This window comes from Martes martes (genome assembly GCF_963455335.1).
Source record: "Martes martes genome assembly, chromosome: 13".
Taxonomy (NCBI): Eukaryota; Metazoa; Chordata; class Mammalia; order Carnivora; family Mustelidae; genus Martes; species Martes martes.
The window spans coordinates 70,514,097-70,529,499 of record NC_137901.1 but is presented as its reverse complement, the minus strand read 5'-3'; the positions used below and the strand labels follow the sequence as shown (position 1 = coordinate 70,529,499).

The window sequence follows — 15,403 nt, the reverse complement described above, 5'->3', positions numbered from 1 at the left end:
AGAGAAAGAGCAGAAGCAGGGGGAAGAGCAGAGGGAGAGGGAGGCTTCCCACTGAGCAGGGAGCCCATTGTGGGGCTTGATCCCAGGACCCCGGGATCATGACCTGAGCCAAAGGTGATGCTTTACCTACTGAGCCACTCAGGTGCCCCAGATTATTATTATTATTATTATTATTTTAAAGATTTAGTTTATTTATTTGACACACAGAGAAAGAGAGATCACAAGTAGGCAGAGCAGCAGGCAGAGAGAGAAGGGGAAGCAGGCTCCCTGCTGAGCAGAGAGCCTGACGTGGGGCTCAATCCCAGGACCCCGAGATCATGACCTGAGCCGAAGGCAGAGGCTTAACCCACTGAGCTACCCAGGCGCCCCCCCAGATTATTTTTTTGAGAGAGGGTGAGAGCGTGTGTGAGCTGGGAGGGAGGGGAACCGGGGAGGGGCAAAGGGAGAGGGAGAGAGAGAATCCTCAGCAGGTTCATGCCCAACGTGGAGCCCAATGTGGAGCCCAATGTGGGGCTCAGTCTCATGACCCTGGGATCAAGACCTGAGCCGAAATCAAGAGTTGGACACCTAACCAATTAAGTCACCCAGGTATCCCTTATGGGGGCTAATTTTTGCTTTAAGTTTTTGAGCCTTGGGTTTTTGAATTAGACAAGTCTTCTGTTGGATGGTCATTGTTTGCTGTGTCTTGTGTGTACAAAGTCAGCTGGGTGCTGTGGGCAACAGAGGATGACCGATGTCACTCTTGCTCTGAGGCGCCTACAATCTTGGGAGACATTCAGATCATGTTACAGCATCAGCACAGTGCAGGGGGTTGCTGATAAAACTGTAAAGACAGGCACGGTCACACTCTGGTGAGTCAGCTGGCACCAGAGAAGCCCATTCACAACCTAGGACCTCCCTTCACAGAGTGTCATGGGAACCACCTAGAGCAACTGTGACCAGTGGTTCTTGTTTGTGAAGAAGGAGAAGCCCAAATTAGGAGGACTAAGCAAGCCTCATACACAGGGGAAGGGCATGTTGAAAAGTAGAACCTCATGTAGGCACACAACATGTTGGAGGTTAGATTTAACCCAAAAGAAAAACTTCGTAATTACTTAATGATAGAGCATCTTCTTTTATAAATAGAGCTAATAAGAGTTACAATCAAATATATTTAGCACGTTGCTACCTGGTTTCCTCCAGCACTTTAACTTATCCTGTCTAACACTTGGTTGCTCATCTATTCCCCCTGAAACGTGCTGTTCCTCCTATTTGCCATCTCTCATGCTCAAGCCAGAAATGCAGGTGTCACTCGTCATTCTTGCTCCCTCAGTCCCCACCGGCACTCAGGAGTCAGCTCTGCGAAGTCAGCTCTGCGACTCCCTCCTTTCCAGTGCTCAGTCTGTCTTCCCTCTCTCCCACTTCCTTCATCCAGGCAGACTTGGCCTCTTGTTTTTTCTTTTCTTGATTCTAGGCTCCTTTCCTCCAACCCGTTCTCTGCCTTGCTGATGGAAGCACATTCCAGAATGCTGATGTGATCCCATCACCCCTCTTCCCAAGAGTCTTCAAGGACTCCATGGTGAGCCACCTGGCCCCACATGGAACTGAATTCCCACCACACCCCATCTTGAGTTCAGGCTGTCTGTCTCAGCTCTACCAGATGACTTGAATTTCACTGTACATATCATGATTTTCTTTTTTAGAGTTCTTTCTTTCCCTCCTTCATCTAGCTCTCACTTGTTCTCTAACGCCTTTTCTTACTTAGGTCCTTCCTTGTGTCTCCTACAGGGACCATGAGTCCACCATTTTGCATTCTCTGTGTCTGGCATTGCTGGGCACAGAGGGCGGGCTCTGTGGTGCATATTGAAAGAGTAAGAGCAGAACTTTTAATTCATATTGAGCTGTAAAGAAGCAGTATCTGGCTCTTTCAAGAATGGGTTTGGTTTCAGGGCAGGAGAAGAGTTTACGACATGAGTTTCTTACTGGAAAAGGTGGTTGGGGAGTGCTGGTGGAGAGCCCTCAGAGCAGGCAGAGAGGCCACTGAGGAACTAAGGGGTTGCCCACCTTAGATCACCAGGGAGAAGACCAGTGTCTGACTCAGAAAGCTGCCAAAGAATCTGTGACTCAGTTTCCTTATTTATAATTAAAGGGAAGGGTCTAACAGTAGGTAATTACTCTGGCTCACATCTGACTCTGGCATTCTGTGATCCTTAGAGTCAAAGTTACGAATCTAAATAGGGCATCCTGAATTGGTGGGAGAATTCCCCCCACCTCCTCACAATTGGAAGCTTCTTGAGAACAAAGACATTGTCTATTTGCATTTGGCAGGGATTGTTTTGCATTTTAAAAACAAAGAAGTAGAAAGGAATACAGGAAAACTGCATTCATATGATACTATGCTTGAGAATTTAAACTCCCCCAAAGTCAAGAAGTTCACTCACTCATCCTCTTCGCAGCCTTGGTTGAGATGCACTGCTCGTCCTGCTTGCGGACGGCCCCACCGTGGCCGAGCTTGGGCCCCGCAGTGGCTGTGAGTTATGGCAGCCTGGGAATCGATGCCATGAGCTTCCTGGCCCTTGGGTGTTCAACTTCTCCAAGTTAATGTCTGTTCTTTAGTGTTACATTATCTTGTAGAAAGGTAGTCATTTATAATTTATGTACTATGTACTGGCTTAAAATAGAGACAAGAGGATAATCAGCATCCCGAAGCTTCTAGTTTTCCAAAGTAACATTTCTTCAGTGAAGTCTGCCTGTAGGAATTAAAACCTGCCGTGAATTAAAAAACCCTTTGTGCTGTTATCAGACTGGAGAAGTGGGTGTGCCGACATTTAGTCAGCCTTGCAGGAGATCATCTTTTTTTTTTTTTTTTTTACATAGAACTTGTCATTTTATTTTATTCTACTCAAAATCATTTCTAAAGACCTCAACCTTTGTAGTGTTCCAGGGGCCTCACTGAAGTCACGGAGAGCTGATGGGGCGGAGCTGGAAGGGCAGACAGGAGAAATGGCCCCAGTGAAGGACAAAAGCCAATTCATATCTCAGCCACTTGTCTGCTGCGGTTTTGGTGCCCTTCCATCTAGCTTGCTACTTTGCTCTTTGTAAACACAGAGAAGGGATGGGCTTTCCTGTTGAGTACCTCATAGAGAACGCACTGTTCATTCATATATATTAAAAATAGAAGGCTTACATGAAAAATCCTCTGTACAATCTGGTTTTAGCAAAAGCCAATCAGGTATCAGAGGTCCCACTTACTTATTCCTTTTGCTTTTATAACCTGTCTCTAACCCCTAGATTTTCTTCCAGTCCTTTTCATTATGCATCTTCCGTGTGCCAGGACATTGGGAGATTTCTAATGAGGGCAGAAGGACAGACGCTTCTGCACCCGAGTGGTCTTGCCCTTCCGGTGTCTGGCGACTTTGCATTTGAATCCCCAAATTATTCTTACTGTGACCTCCATCTCTGGGATGTGTCTCATGTGCTCACAGCTGCACCCGGTGTATATCTGAATGTCCACCAGATGGAGGGGGCGGGAATGGAGCTGGGGGCCCAGGGGCGAGCCTGGGGCTAGTGTGGGAACATCCTGCGTGATTGAACTTGGAAACCACAAGGTGGCAACATTTACCAAGACGGCTGGGCGTTTTCCTCTCTTACTAAGATGTTGAACTTGCTTTTCCATTTTCTCAGCTTGCAGCTGAGAAAAGGGTTTAGCAGCCTTGCTTTAGGTCCTTTTGAAAGTGAAGCTGTAGGGTAAGCTTGCTGCAGTATATTGGTGTCTGTTCATCCCCCGAGTTTAAATACCAAGAGTCTGTGTGACTGTGGCTGAGTCCCCTCTCCTTTAGCCTCAGTTCTGCATTGGGTTAGGAGAGACCTGTGGTCTGGCTGACTGGTCGGTAATGGTTCTTTTTGTGCATGATTTAGGACTTCAGTTACCATTTCCTCTCCTCTGTTGCTTTTTTAAAAAAACTTGCAGGAAGTCTAGTCTTTAAAACAAAACAAAAAACCTGGTAGCTTTTTATCAAAGGACAGTGTCATGATTTTAAAAGGAAAAAAAAAATCAACGACAGAGTCTCAAAGAAATTAATGTCCTAGAAGCTAGCCATCTCCCTGGGTTAACTCAAGAGGCTGGACTCTCCTAAATGAAGGTGCTTATTTACCAGCTTTCCTAAATTAGCAGCTTTGGGGATATTAAGATCTATAAGGAACTGTCCAAGGGAGGTATTGTGTATGCTTTGCAGTGATTAAGCCATTAAGCTCTAATTGGTATTTTCCCCACTCATGGTTTGTGTAGGAAGCTTTAAAATTATTGAGGGATTCTGCTGTGCTCATCTTAGTGTCATCCCCATGTTTTGGAACCTGAGAGCAGGGAGCGCAGAGAAAAAAGGTTTTTGCTCAAGTGGATTATGACTTTTGCTCACAACACCCTCCCTTTTGGTCTGTTACATTCCAGATGAAGTGGAAAGGGAAGGACCTCTTCGACTTGGTATGCCGGACCCTGGGGCTTCGGGAAACTTGGTTTTTTGGACTGCAGTACACGATCAAGGACACCGTGGCCTGGCTCAAAATGGACAAGAAGGTTGGGCTGGAACTTGATGAGACCAGTGAGGCTGGTGTGTGCTCTGGTTTTTCCCTGAGCATGTGCCTAGCTTCTTTGCTCATCATGGGGCACTAGGGACACCCAGTAGAGAAGGGGGCAAGTCCTGAAGTAAGTCGTGTAGAAAACAGGTCCCCGAGACGCCACAGACTTTTTGCTCCTCACACACTCTCGTAGGCCCGCAGAACCAACCAGGAGGAAACTGTTGCCCTCCCTGGCTTCTTTACTCATCATCACTAAAGCTTCTGGCTTTATGCTATTCAATTTATTGAACCACTAGTCAGGCTTTATAAATAAAAATTACTATGATATTATCCTGTGTTTTTTTTTTTAATAGTTTATATCTTTGAAAGGTTTGCTTGGGACTCATGTTCTTTAGGGAATGTTTTTAAGTCTTTTTGAGAAACACTGTGGCCCAACTCAATTTAGTCATTCACATGATCTAAGAAATAGAGAGTGCCCTGGTTCCTGTGGTGAAGAAAGAATATCCATTTTTTCTTTATGATTCTCTGGGGCTTCTAAGGCTTAAAAGACAAGTTGGAGCTCCCGGCAGTTCTAATGGGGCTTAGAAAGGGATATTGCCTGGGAATAGGGAATTGTTGCTGTCTGTGTGGATTCACATGTGCACACGGAGGCACACTTACCTACTTACCTGCCTACCTAACCGGGAAGATATTTGGGAATGGGGCCATTTGTTTTTGTTAGTAGCCACTAAAAGACCCCTCTCAAAGTAAGTCAGTGTCTAATCCTTACCCCAGATGGTACCATCTGCAATTGATTTTTATCATCCACTGCATGGCATGATAGACAATGAATACCTCCTGTTTTGTTTTTTTTTTTTTTACAAGTTTGACTCTAAGCTCAAATGTTCAAATTGTGTTTTCATATGTACATAGTTATCTGAATCTTCATGTTGGAATCTCCGCTGGTTATAAATTTCATATGGTAATTCCCAACGATCATGAACATCAGAGTGCCACCATGTGCCAATGTCAGTGAGCGTGTCCTAGATCTGGTTTATTGTGGGTCTCTTGGACATTGTCCCCTGGAATTTGGGTAGGGGCGTGAAGAACTACCTACCTAAGACAGCAGAATTTTCTGTATGTTTTTGTGATTCTTTTACAAAGTAAATTTTAAATCATACCTGAGTGTTGGCCAAATGGATATTAGATTGGGGGCATCAGGAGCCGTGGAACCTTGCTGCTCAAAGGAAATAAATTATGACACATGTTAATGGAGCCTTGTAGCCTGTCACATGGCATGTTTATGTCCTGAAATGAAATTCATTCTGGAGAGCAGATGGTTCAGACTTTTCAGTGGGTGGATGAAATTGTTGGAAGATTAAAGGCAGCATGGTTTACTGACTGTGCTCAAGTATTTCGTAGGGCATCTCTAGAGGTTCCTTGAAGCAAAGGGTTGCCACCACGGACACATTTCTCTTTTGTTGCTCACTTAATGTTTAGGGGATTTCACAAAGATAAGGTCCATCATCTCTAAGCTCCCTCCTAATATGGACCTAAACATTGGGGGTTGACAGCAAGAAAAAAGAATAAAGGAAGATTCCATGAGTTTAGAAAATTAAAAAAACCTTCAGCCTACTGTAAAGGATAGTGCCCAAGACCTTTGAGCTAAAAATTTCTAGTTTTTAACTATCTCTGTGGCCTTGAGAACATCTGTGCCTTAATAATCTTAGTTCCACTCACCCCTTGGGGATATTGATTAATTTGGTTCAGAAACGCCATGGGAGGTGAACATTCCCGCTTGTTATAGATGGCTTTGTGAACGGTTCAGACCATAAGATCATAACCTTTGGGAAATGTGATGAATTTAGAGAGGGAAAAATATTTATATGCTCCCTGCAAAAGGCTCTTTGGTGGTGGCAGGGGAGGAACAGGTGCCAACATAGCTTGTTCTTCCTTCGCTCTGTAACCGCGCAGGTACTGGATCATGATGTTTCAAAGGAAGAGCCGGTCACTTTTCACTTCCTGGCCAAATTTTATCCTGAGAATGCAGAGGAGGAGCTGGTTCAGGAGATCACGCAGCATCTCTTCTTCTTGCAGGTACACAAGTGCATGCTAGCCCTGCTCATTCTGTGAGAACTCCTCCAGGCCTGGTCGCCAGGGCAGCCTGGATGGCCCCCTCAGAGTTGACCACACTTTGCAGTGTGAAGATGTTCTGCCTCTGGGAAGTCAGTCCTTTTGGTTCCATAGTGAGGGGGAAGAGTCTTCAGGCTAGAGCTAAGCTGAAATGATGTGGATGGGTGTCAGAGGAGATGGCAAAACTGTGGTGATGTACAAAGGAGTACCTGACCGGAAGCCTCTTTGAGGATGGATCCTCTTTTCTTGTCACTGAGTGGAAAGTACCTAGGAGTGACAAAGGAAGTCCAAAGAGAGGGTCTTAGAAAGAGTAGTTCTTCCGAAAGTTTGAAATCTGTTGTCATTGAGACAGGACTTCACAATGCCAGTAAGTTGGAGTTTAACTCCATGTGGCTAATCCCACACATGGTGGAACTTCAAACACTGTGCTTCATGCTGCCCGTTGTCTATAAATGTCTTATTCATCTCCTGCTCCTTCATTAGAGTGTAAGCCCCTTACAGGCAAGGCTCACCGAGTGCCCGGTGGGCATTCCAGAAGTAACCACTCAACTGAATTGAAGAAAGGCGGAGCTCTGTAATTGTGGGTTCAAAGACCGCTAGTTGGCCGTTGGGGGCACAGTGAGTGGGGGTTAGTGGGAGGATGAAAACCCTGTCAGTTTTGCTGGTGTTCTTACTACTTGATCAGAGCGCTGCCCCAGTTTCATGGGTAGTTGTAGTGATTGACGCAGGAGTTGCCTGTGTGCCCAAAGGTGCCTGCTGTCAGTAACAGAGAAGACTGCCCGGGGCGTTAGTTACGTGACTTCCCAAAGTGGATGTATGTGTGTTGTCACAGAGTCCTCGTATAATTAGTTTGAGCCTCGGATTGTTACGTCCATAAATATTAAGTTAAAGGTAGTAAAACCCCCAAATAATTTATTTTGCAAAAAAAAGCACAAGTACATATATATTTACACATACACACATATATGCATACATCCCTGTCCCTGACATTTTCCTTCAAAGGGATACCCTTGCAGTTTTTCTGTAGTGTGGATTTTTTTTCCCCCTTTGAAAAGAAACCAAGGGGTTAGAAAGTTGCACTGCTTTGACTAAAACCACATAATGATCTCCTAGGCCCCAGAACGCGCTAGCGTTACAGAGATGGTTTTCTTATTAGTGCTTCCTTAGAAGCAGTGCCCATCCCGCATGTGACTTTGGCTTAATTTTCCCTCATACTGAAAAACTGGAGTGTTTTCATGGCTGAGCAAGGCAAAATTTACTACTCTTAGGAATCTGGTGACTGTTGACATCTGTGACAAGGAAGTTGGCTTTCCTGTTGTGTTTATTTCACTGTGCCCCCACTTGGTGAGGCTCTCATTGCCTCCGTGTCTGGAACATCACACACTGCCCCATTCTAAGAAGTTAAATGCAATGAGATATGTTAATTCGACATTGTAGCTTAAGAATTATATTTCCTGGACCTCACATGTACTTAAAAGTTTAATCAATCAAACTTTATTGCTTCCTTTTTCCTTAGAGCAGGCATTTTGAATGCGATAGACTTTTCCCCCCCTGCAGTCATAACTCAGTGGCCTTGCTGACTTTTCTCTTATGTTAAGACTTTAAAGTAGACTCCATTTCCTCCAGTGCTGTGTGCGCTCAGCAGGGGCCGAGGCCACAATCACCACCAGACCTGCTCCTCACACTTCCCAAATTCACAGCTCCCCTCTGTCATAGTCCAGAGATCAGTCTCTGTTGTAACCACGAAAAGTGTTTTTCCTCTTCAGCATTTGATCAGGAACAGAAGAGATAAGGGTTTTTCTTATGCGTAGTCATCTTACCAATAACTTCTCAGTCCCTGAACTCCCAACCTGTCTGCAGCAATAAAAAAAATTGTACCCTTTGTCAGAAAATCATTAACAGGCTGGGTTGGCAGCCCTCGTTAGAACACCCTGCAGCCATCTGCCGTGACCAGCATGCACAGCTCACTTCCGCACACACAGTGTCATGTCTCCCTTGTTGCCCCTTTTAGGTAAAGAAGCAGATTTTAGATGAAAAGATCTACTGCCCTCCCGAGGCTTCTGTGCTCCTGGCTTCTTACGCCGTCCAGGCCAAGGTAGGCTCGAAGAAGGCAAGTGCCTCCCTCCTTGGCATTAATGTGTGTCACGGGAATCACTGCCGTCTTTTGTTTCTTTGGGTTTTCTAGGCTTCAGAGAAACTTTCGCCAGGAGGGAGAGGTTTGGGACTTGGGGGTTGGGGGAAACCATTATCCCTGTCCTAGATTCTGTGTAATCTTGTGAGAATTCTGGGGAGTTGTCTGTCCGTGTAATCTCATTATGCACATGTGGTTAATTACAGTCACAGGACTTTTTATTAACCAGGGAAAATGAACTTATGGTCTCCAGTTCCGGGCCCCACTATAGCCTTTAGGTCAGAAAGGCCCTGAACTCATCTTTCGAGGACCAGCCACCCTGTATTCAGGAACCACACTAATGCCTAGAGAATGCCCTCCTTTATCGGTCCCTGACGGGTACGCTTGCTTGGCTGGGTATGGCAGGCCCCTCGATGCCCTGAGCCCAGTGGAGCTGCCGGGGTGTCATTCACAGAGAAGAAGTCACCACGGATTGGGAGTTGTGGTGAAGGATCACACCGCTCTTGTGTTTTATCCTCTCTGTTTTCATAAGACCAACTCCAAAAAGAATAAATAAATAAAGTAAATAAAAAATAAAGTTAAAAAAAAAAAAGACCAACTACAGGGTCAGTCAGGGGTGCTTCACGTCCCTCAGGTACCCCTTGTATTTGGTTCTGTTGCTTCCTGCCTTCCACGGCAGCATAAGGAAAGGTCCCCAGAATTGGGGCACTTTCATTACTTTTGTGATTTTACATAATCTTTTCCACTTTTATTTTCCTTTTTTGTTAGAGGTGTCCACACAGCCATTTCCCTGTGGCGTTATAAAAATTAGTAAGACACTCTTAACTTCTTAGCCCACTTTTTTAGGGTAGCTTAATAAAATTTCAGATCAAAGCCAGGAAATGACTGGCCTGTCATTTGGGGGGAAAAAAAAGAGTCTGTTCATGCTGGTTAGACTAACAGAAGCTCCAGAATCAATTCAATGATTTGATGACTCGTCTAATATTTGCTGAGTATTCATCAGGCCTGAGGAGGGATTGTTGACTCTGTCACAGATACAGACACAAAAGCGAGTATCTGCTCTTAGCAATTTGTCCAAGGTCATTTGGACAATCTTGGGTAAAGCTAAGGGCAGAATTCATGGCTTTGGGATTGTGTTTTGTGCCTCCCCTATTCTGCTGCCCAGAAAAATGAGTAATTGAAAAAATAGAAAATGGGCCTTGATTCAACTAAAACATATGCTTCCTTTTATGCTTTGATTAAGAATATTAATAACAGGAAAAATGTGTCCTTTCAATCAGTATTGCCCTGACAGTGATGAAGCAGTCATTGTCACTCTCATCAAATCCGAGCACTTCCTGGCCCAGAACCGAGTTCCTTTTTAGCACGCTTTCTCCCCAGCTGAGAGGAGACCCAAACTCTCAAGGACATTACCTCTCTTTGAAGGGCTTCAGCCTCAAAGGCTACATTTCCTTTGCATGGATTTTGGGCCACAAATTCAAAGGCCACCTGTGGAAAAAAATAACTTTTCAGGGAACCAGCAGATGTTTGCTTAAACAGATTTCACTGTAGGAAAGCCCTACTAATTTGGATCCTACTAATTTAGAGATGAAAGTGATTCACAGACAGCATATGTGGTTCATATGGAGGAGGATGTTCTAACTGTTTTTTCCGGTGTAAATTTTCAGGATCTTACAAATAAAGGTAATCTATGGCTTCAAGTCTGCAAAAGATTATTATAGCTTGCTTCCGGTTTCTAGGACTGTTGGTTAATATTACAAAGGTGCCTCTGATTACAGTATTAATATGATCTAATGCACCTGTAATGTTTTACAGTTTTACAGAGTGTTACACATGAATATTTCGTGCAGTACTCAGCGTAGTCTTTTCCATGAGCTGCAGCTTGAGACTATTATGCCCGTTTTGCAGATGAGGAATTGAAGGCTCAGAAAGGATTAGTAAGTTGTCTAATGTCGTAATACTTTATGTTAATTCCTTTTTAATGGAATTTATAGCCCACTTCTTGATGGACAGGATTTGAAGCAGAATGGAATGTGAGAGTGGAGCCAGGATGAGAACCCTAACATCCGGGTTGCCTAACTCAGCACTCGGCTCTTGCCTCCCTGTGTAGCGTGTGAGGGAGGTCTCTGGGGAGCACGCACTGCCTTGTACCAAATTCCAGATTCATTTATAGGGTCGCATAAGTCCAAACTTCTCAGCAAACCATACTGGTTTCCTTCCATCATATTCAGTTTGTTTTCTTCCACAACCTTTCTGAAACAGAAAGGAACTTTAGAAGTGTGTTTGCGGAAAGGGAATCGGGCTCATTAACACATGGAATGTAATTATGCACAAATGTATTCATTACAGTATTTCAGCTGTTCGAATGATATAGACACAGCTAATTCCAAAGCATAAAGAAACAATTACCCTCAAGTATAAATACAAATATTAATCACATGGTTCAGTTAACAAGAACCGTATTTCTTGGTTAGAGTTTGAGTTATGTTTGAATGTTTGAATCAAAAGTCTGAGCTGGGTTTTGTTGTTTTTTTTTGGTTTTGTTTTTGGGGGGGGGGTTGGGGTCCAGTCACATGACACAGCAAACCATCTTGCAATGTTTTAAGCCACCTGTTGGATTTTGGTGTTTGAAATGTTTTCTTATTAAAAATGACTTTGGGAGAGAGTTCTATGTAGCGCTGGCCTATAGACTCCTAGGGGTCAGAGAGAGAAATGAATGGTGGGAGAAGAGGCTTAGTGTTTCTTGGTACTTTTTGATGCCAGTTAGGGACAGAGTGCCAAAAGGCAATTAAGAAGTTGGGTATAGGGACGCCTGGGTGGCTCAGTTGGTTAAGCGGCTGCCTTCGGCTTGGGTCATGATCCCGGGGTCCTGGGATCGAGTCCCACATCGGGCTCCTTGCTTGGTGGGGAGCCTGCTTCTCTCTCCCTTTGCCTGCTTGTGCCCTCTCTCTGTCTCTGTCAAATAAATAAAAAGGAAAAAAAAAAAAAAAAAGAAGTTGGGTATAGGGGCACCTGCGGGACTCAGTGGGTTAAGCCTCTGCCTTTGGCTCAGGTCATCGTCTCAGGGACCTGGGATCAAGCCCCACAACAGGCTGTCTGCTCAGCAGGGAGCCTGCTTCCCCCTCTCTCTCTACCTGCCTCTCTGCCTACTTGTGATCTCTGTCTGCCAAATAAATAAATAAAATCTTAAAAAAAAAAAAAAAGTTGGGTGTATGTAAAGTATAGGTGAAGAGTGGCAAGAGTTGAGGCTGGACAGGTCTATAAGGGGCCAGATCATAAAGTCTTATGATCAGGTCTTAACTTGATCATGTGGGTGGTGCAGAGCCAGTGAAGGGTTCATATTTTGGACAGACCCTTTGGTGGCTCTGTGAAGGGCAGATTGGAGTGAGGCAGGTTTGGAAGCAGGGAGACCTGTTAGAAGGCTATATGGTGGTCATGGTGAGAGGTTCTGGGGTCACACCTCAGGCATTGTTCAGTTGGATGGGAGGAGAGCAACTTGAAAATATCCAGGACGTAAAAATTGAATATAAATGGCGCTGTACTTTGCATATCCCTCCCCCCTTTTTTGGCTTATGCATTTAGACATTGATATTTTTTCCCCACTCAATATTGATTTTGAGATATATTATGTTGTATGTGTAGATGTACATTGATCTTAATTGTTATGTGGTGGACATTGATGAGTAAACCTAATTTACTGATCCAACCCCCTCTATAAGGAAGAGGTTGGTTTAGTTCCTCCTTTTTCCTCCTATCATAAACAGTACTTTACTGAAAATCTTTTTATATGAGTCCTTGTGTACATGTGCAAAAGCTTTCTCCACTTAAGGTTGATTTCTACTAGCAGAATTGTGGCTATATCCCTGAATATAAAGAACTCTTGAGTATATGAGAAAAAGACAGCAAAAAAAGTGGGTACAAAGGGCATGCATAACAGGTACATTATAGAAGAGAACATGAGAATGGTCAGTAAATACAAAAAGATGTTCAATCTCACTGGTACTCAAGAAAAAGAAAAATTAAAAGCAACACTAACACACCATCTCAAACCCATAAGGTTGACAAGGATTTGTAAATAGGAGAGCAGCATTTGAATTCATGTGCTGGTGGAAAAGGACTATGAACTGGCATGACCTCTGTAGAGCGATGAATGCAGTAAGAACCCATCAGAAGAGGGGATACCCCATCTCCGAGTCCCTGAAATCCCACTTCTAGCTCTGGTTCTAGTTCCTCTGGCTACTCTAGAGGAACTCCCATACAGCTGTCATTTTTACTGAAAACTATCAAAAGAGATCATCCCACTTCATTTTTAAACTACCAAACAGTATTTCCTGAAAAGGAGGGACTAGATTATTTAAATGTCTCTTTATTGGTAGATATGTAGGTTTGTTTTTCTTCCTATTATTTAAATGAATGCAGCGTACATCTTTGCATATGCCTCTTTGGGCACATATGAACAGTCTTTCTCTAGGATGAATACCAAGAAATGGCATAACTGGGCCGAAGGATAAGAACCTTTAAAATTGAAGTAATGCCAAATGAAAGAAGCCAGACACAAAAGGCTGCCTATTGTGTGATTCCACTTCTATAAAATGTCCAGAATAGGCAAATCCATAGAGACAGAAAGTAGATTTACTGGTTGCTAGGGGCTGGAAGGAGGAGGAAATCAGGACTTAACTGCTAATGGGTATGGGATTTCTTTTTGGGGTGATAGAAATATTCTGTAATTAGAGTGGTGATGGTTGTACAACATTTTGAATATCCTAAAACCCACTGAATTGTTTGCTTAAAATGGTGAATTTTGTGTATTTATCAGAATAAAAAATATTAAATATGTATGGCCAAATAGTCCTTGGAAAGTTTTGTCCTAATTTAACCTTTAACAAAAGCATGTGAGAATACCTGTTTTTCTACATCCTCATTAACAGTGGATACTATCAGTCTTTCAAAATTTTTGCTAATCTGACAGAAAAAGAGGTTTTTTTTTTAAGTATTTATTTCCCGATAACCGTGTGGGCTGAGAATCTTTTCACAGATTTCCTGGTGATTGTATTTCTTTCCTCTGTGCATCAAGTGTTTACAGCTTGCCCATTTTTATACTGTATTGTTTATCTTTTTCTAATTGATTTATAGGAGTGCCATATAGTATGGGTGTTAACCTTTTTGTCTTTTCTTACACGTATCAGACTTGTCAATATTTTTGTGTTTTGAGTGATTTTAGAATGGTTTCACCAGCCGTTGTTATACACATGCCCTGTATTTTGTTCTGGTATTTTTATGGATTTTCATTTATAGGTTTGGACCTTTAATCCACCTGGAATTTAGTAGACTGGTGCGTGGGTAGGAATCTAACTATTTACTCTGTGTATGTATTGATCAAATCTTAAAAGATTTGTGAAATCCTGTTCAGAGCATTAGGTCTGGTTTTCCATGTATTTGGCAGAGGATAGTATTTCATAACCAGGAAGAGCCTCTGTTTAATCTAAGAATTGACTTCAAGAGTCCTTTAAATGGTGAACTCCCTTCTTGAATTTAAATTCAGTTGGTTTATATCAGGGGTGGATCCAGGTTTTGTGGGGCCTGACATTGATATAACTTAGGGGTCTTCTTTTCAATGCAAGAATACCAAATTGTGAATATAAAATTAGGGTCAAGCCCACACAGGTACAGAGACCTCAAACCCAAACTTCATTAGTTTCAAAGTAAATTCACTCCTGGTTATGGAGTGCCTGGGTGGCACAGTCGTGTCTGCCTTCCACTCAGGTCATGATCCCAGGGTTCTGGGATCGACCCCCCGCGTAGGGCTCCCTGCTCAGCAGGGAGTCTGCTTCTCCCTCTCCCACTCCTCCGCTTGTGTTCCCTCTCTTACTGTGTCTCTCTCTGTCAAATAAATAAATAAAATATTTTAAGAAATAAAAATAAATAAAAAATAAATAAATTCACTCCTGGTTATGTTATCAGAATGTATCTGTACAGCGAGGATGAGGAACAGCCATCTCTGTCTATGGAGTGGTATGACTTTCTTTTATGTTAACCAACTGCCACCACTTAAGGATTTTCTCCTTCTTTTGTTTTTTAAAGAGACATTTGAGAGCAGACACAAGCATCAAGGTGGCTTTAAAGTTTTAAGTGGAGTTAGTCCAGTGGCGGAAGTTCTTTAAGCAGGGTCTTTGCTGCCTCCGCATTGCTCAGATGTGCAACATTTGATCACTGAAGTAGCTGGGAGCTCAGTATGATAATGTGGGTCGTTAATCTTGTAAGCCTTCAAAACCTGAATTTACAACTTTAACTTTGCATATCTGCTTGCTTCTGCATTTGGAGTTTGGTCAGCACCATTAAGAGGTTTGCAAATGCGACTAACAAGGGCTTGCGTTAGCATCCTACCCCTTCAGAAATCAGAGAGGCAAACAGTGACCAATGTCATAAATAATGCAGAGGGTAACGCTAGTACATTTACATGAGCCAGGCAGTATGGAAAATCCTTCTCCAGATCATCTTCATCCTCATCACCCTCTTACGAGGCAGCCACGCTTATGACCCTGGCTTTCCAGATGAAAAAGCTGAAGTTGAGAGAGAGAAATCCTTACTCAAGGCCTCAGAGGGATA

The 15,403-nt window shown here is 43.3% G+C and overlaps 1 protein-coding gene across 3 annotated transcripts in view; it reads left to right on the top strand.

The window, feature by feature from the left end:
* The window catches only part of NF2 (NF2, moesin-ezrin-radixin like (MERLIN) tumor suppressor), a gene marked incomplete at its 3' end in the record, with an annotated part of 77,941 nt that overhangs the window by 23,014 nt on the left and 39,524 nt on the right, over nucleotides 1-15,403 (top strand). For all 3 annotated transcript variants that reach the window (XM_080822075.1, XM_080822076.1, XM_080822077.1), the window contains exons 2-4: nucleotides 4,427-4,552; nucleotides 6,508-6,630; nucleotides 8,678-8,761. In XM_080822075.1, the coding sequence (XP_080678201.1) occupies nucleotides 4,427-4,552; nucleotides 6,508-6,630; nucleotides 8,678-8,761 (333 nt within the window). The remainder of the gene's footprint in view (nucleotides 1-4,426; nucleotides 4,553-6,507; nucleotides 6,631-8,677; nucleotides 8,762-15,403) is intronic.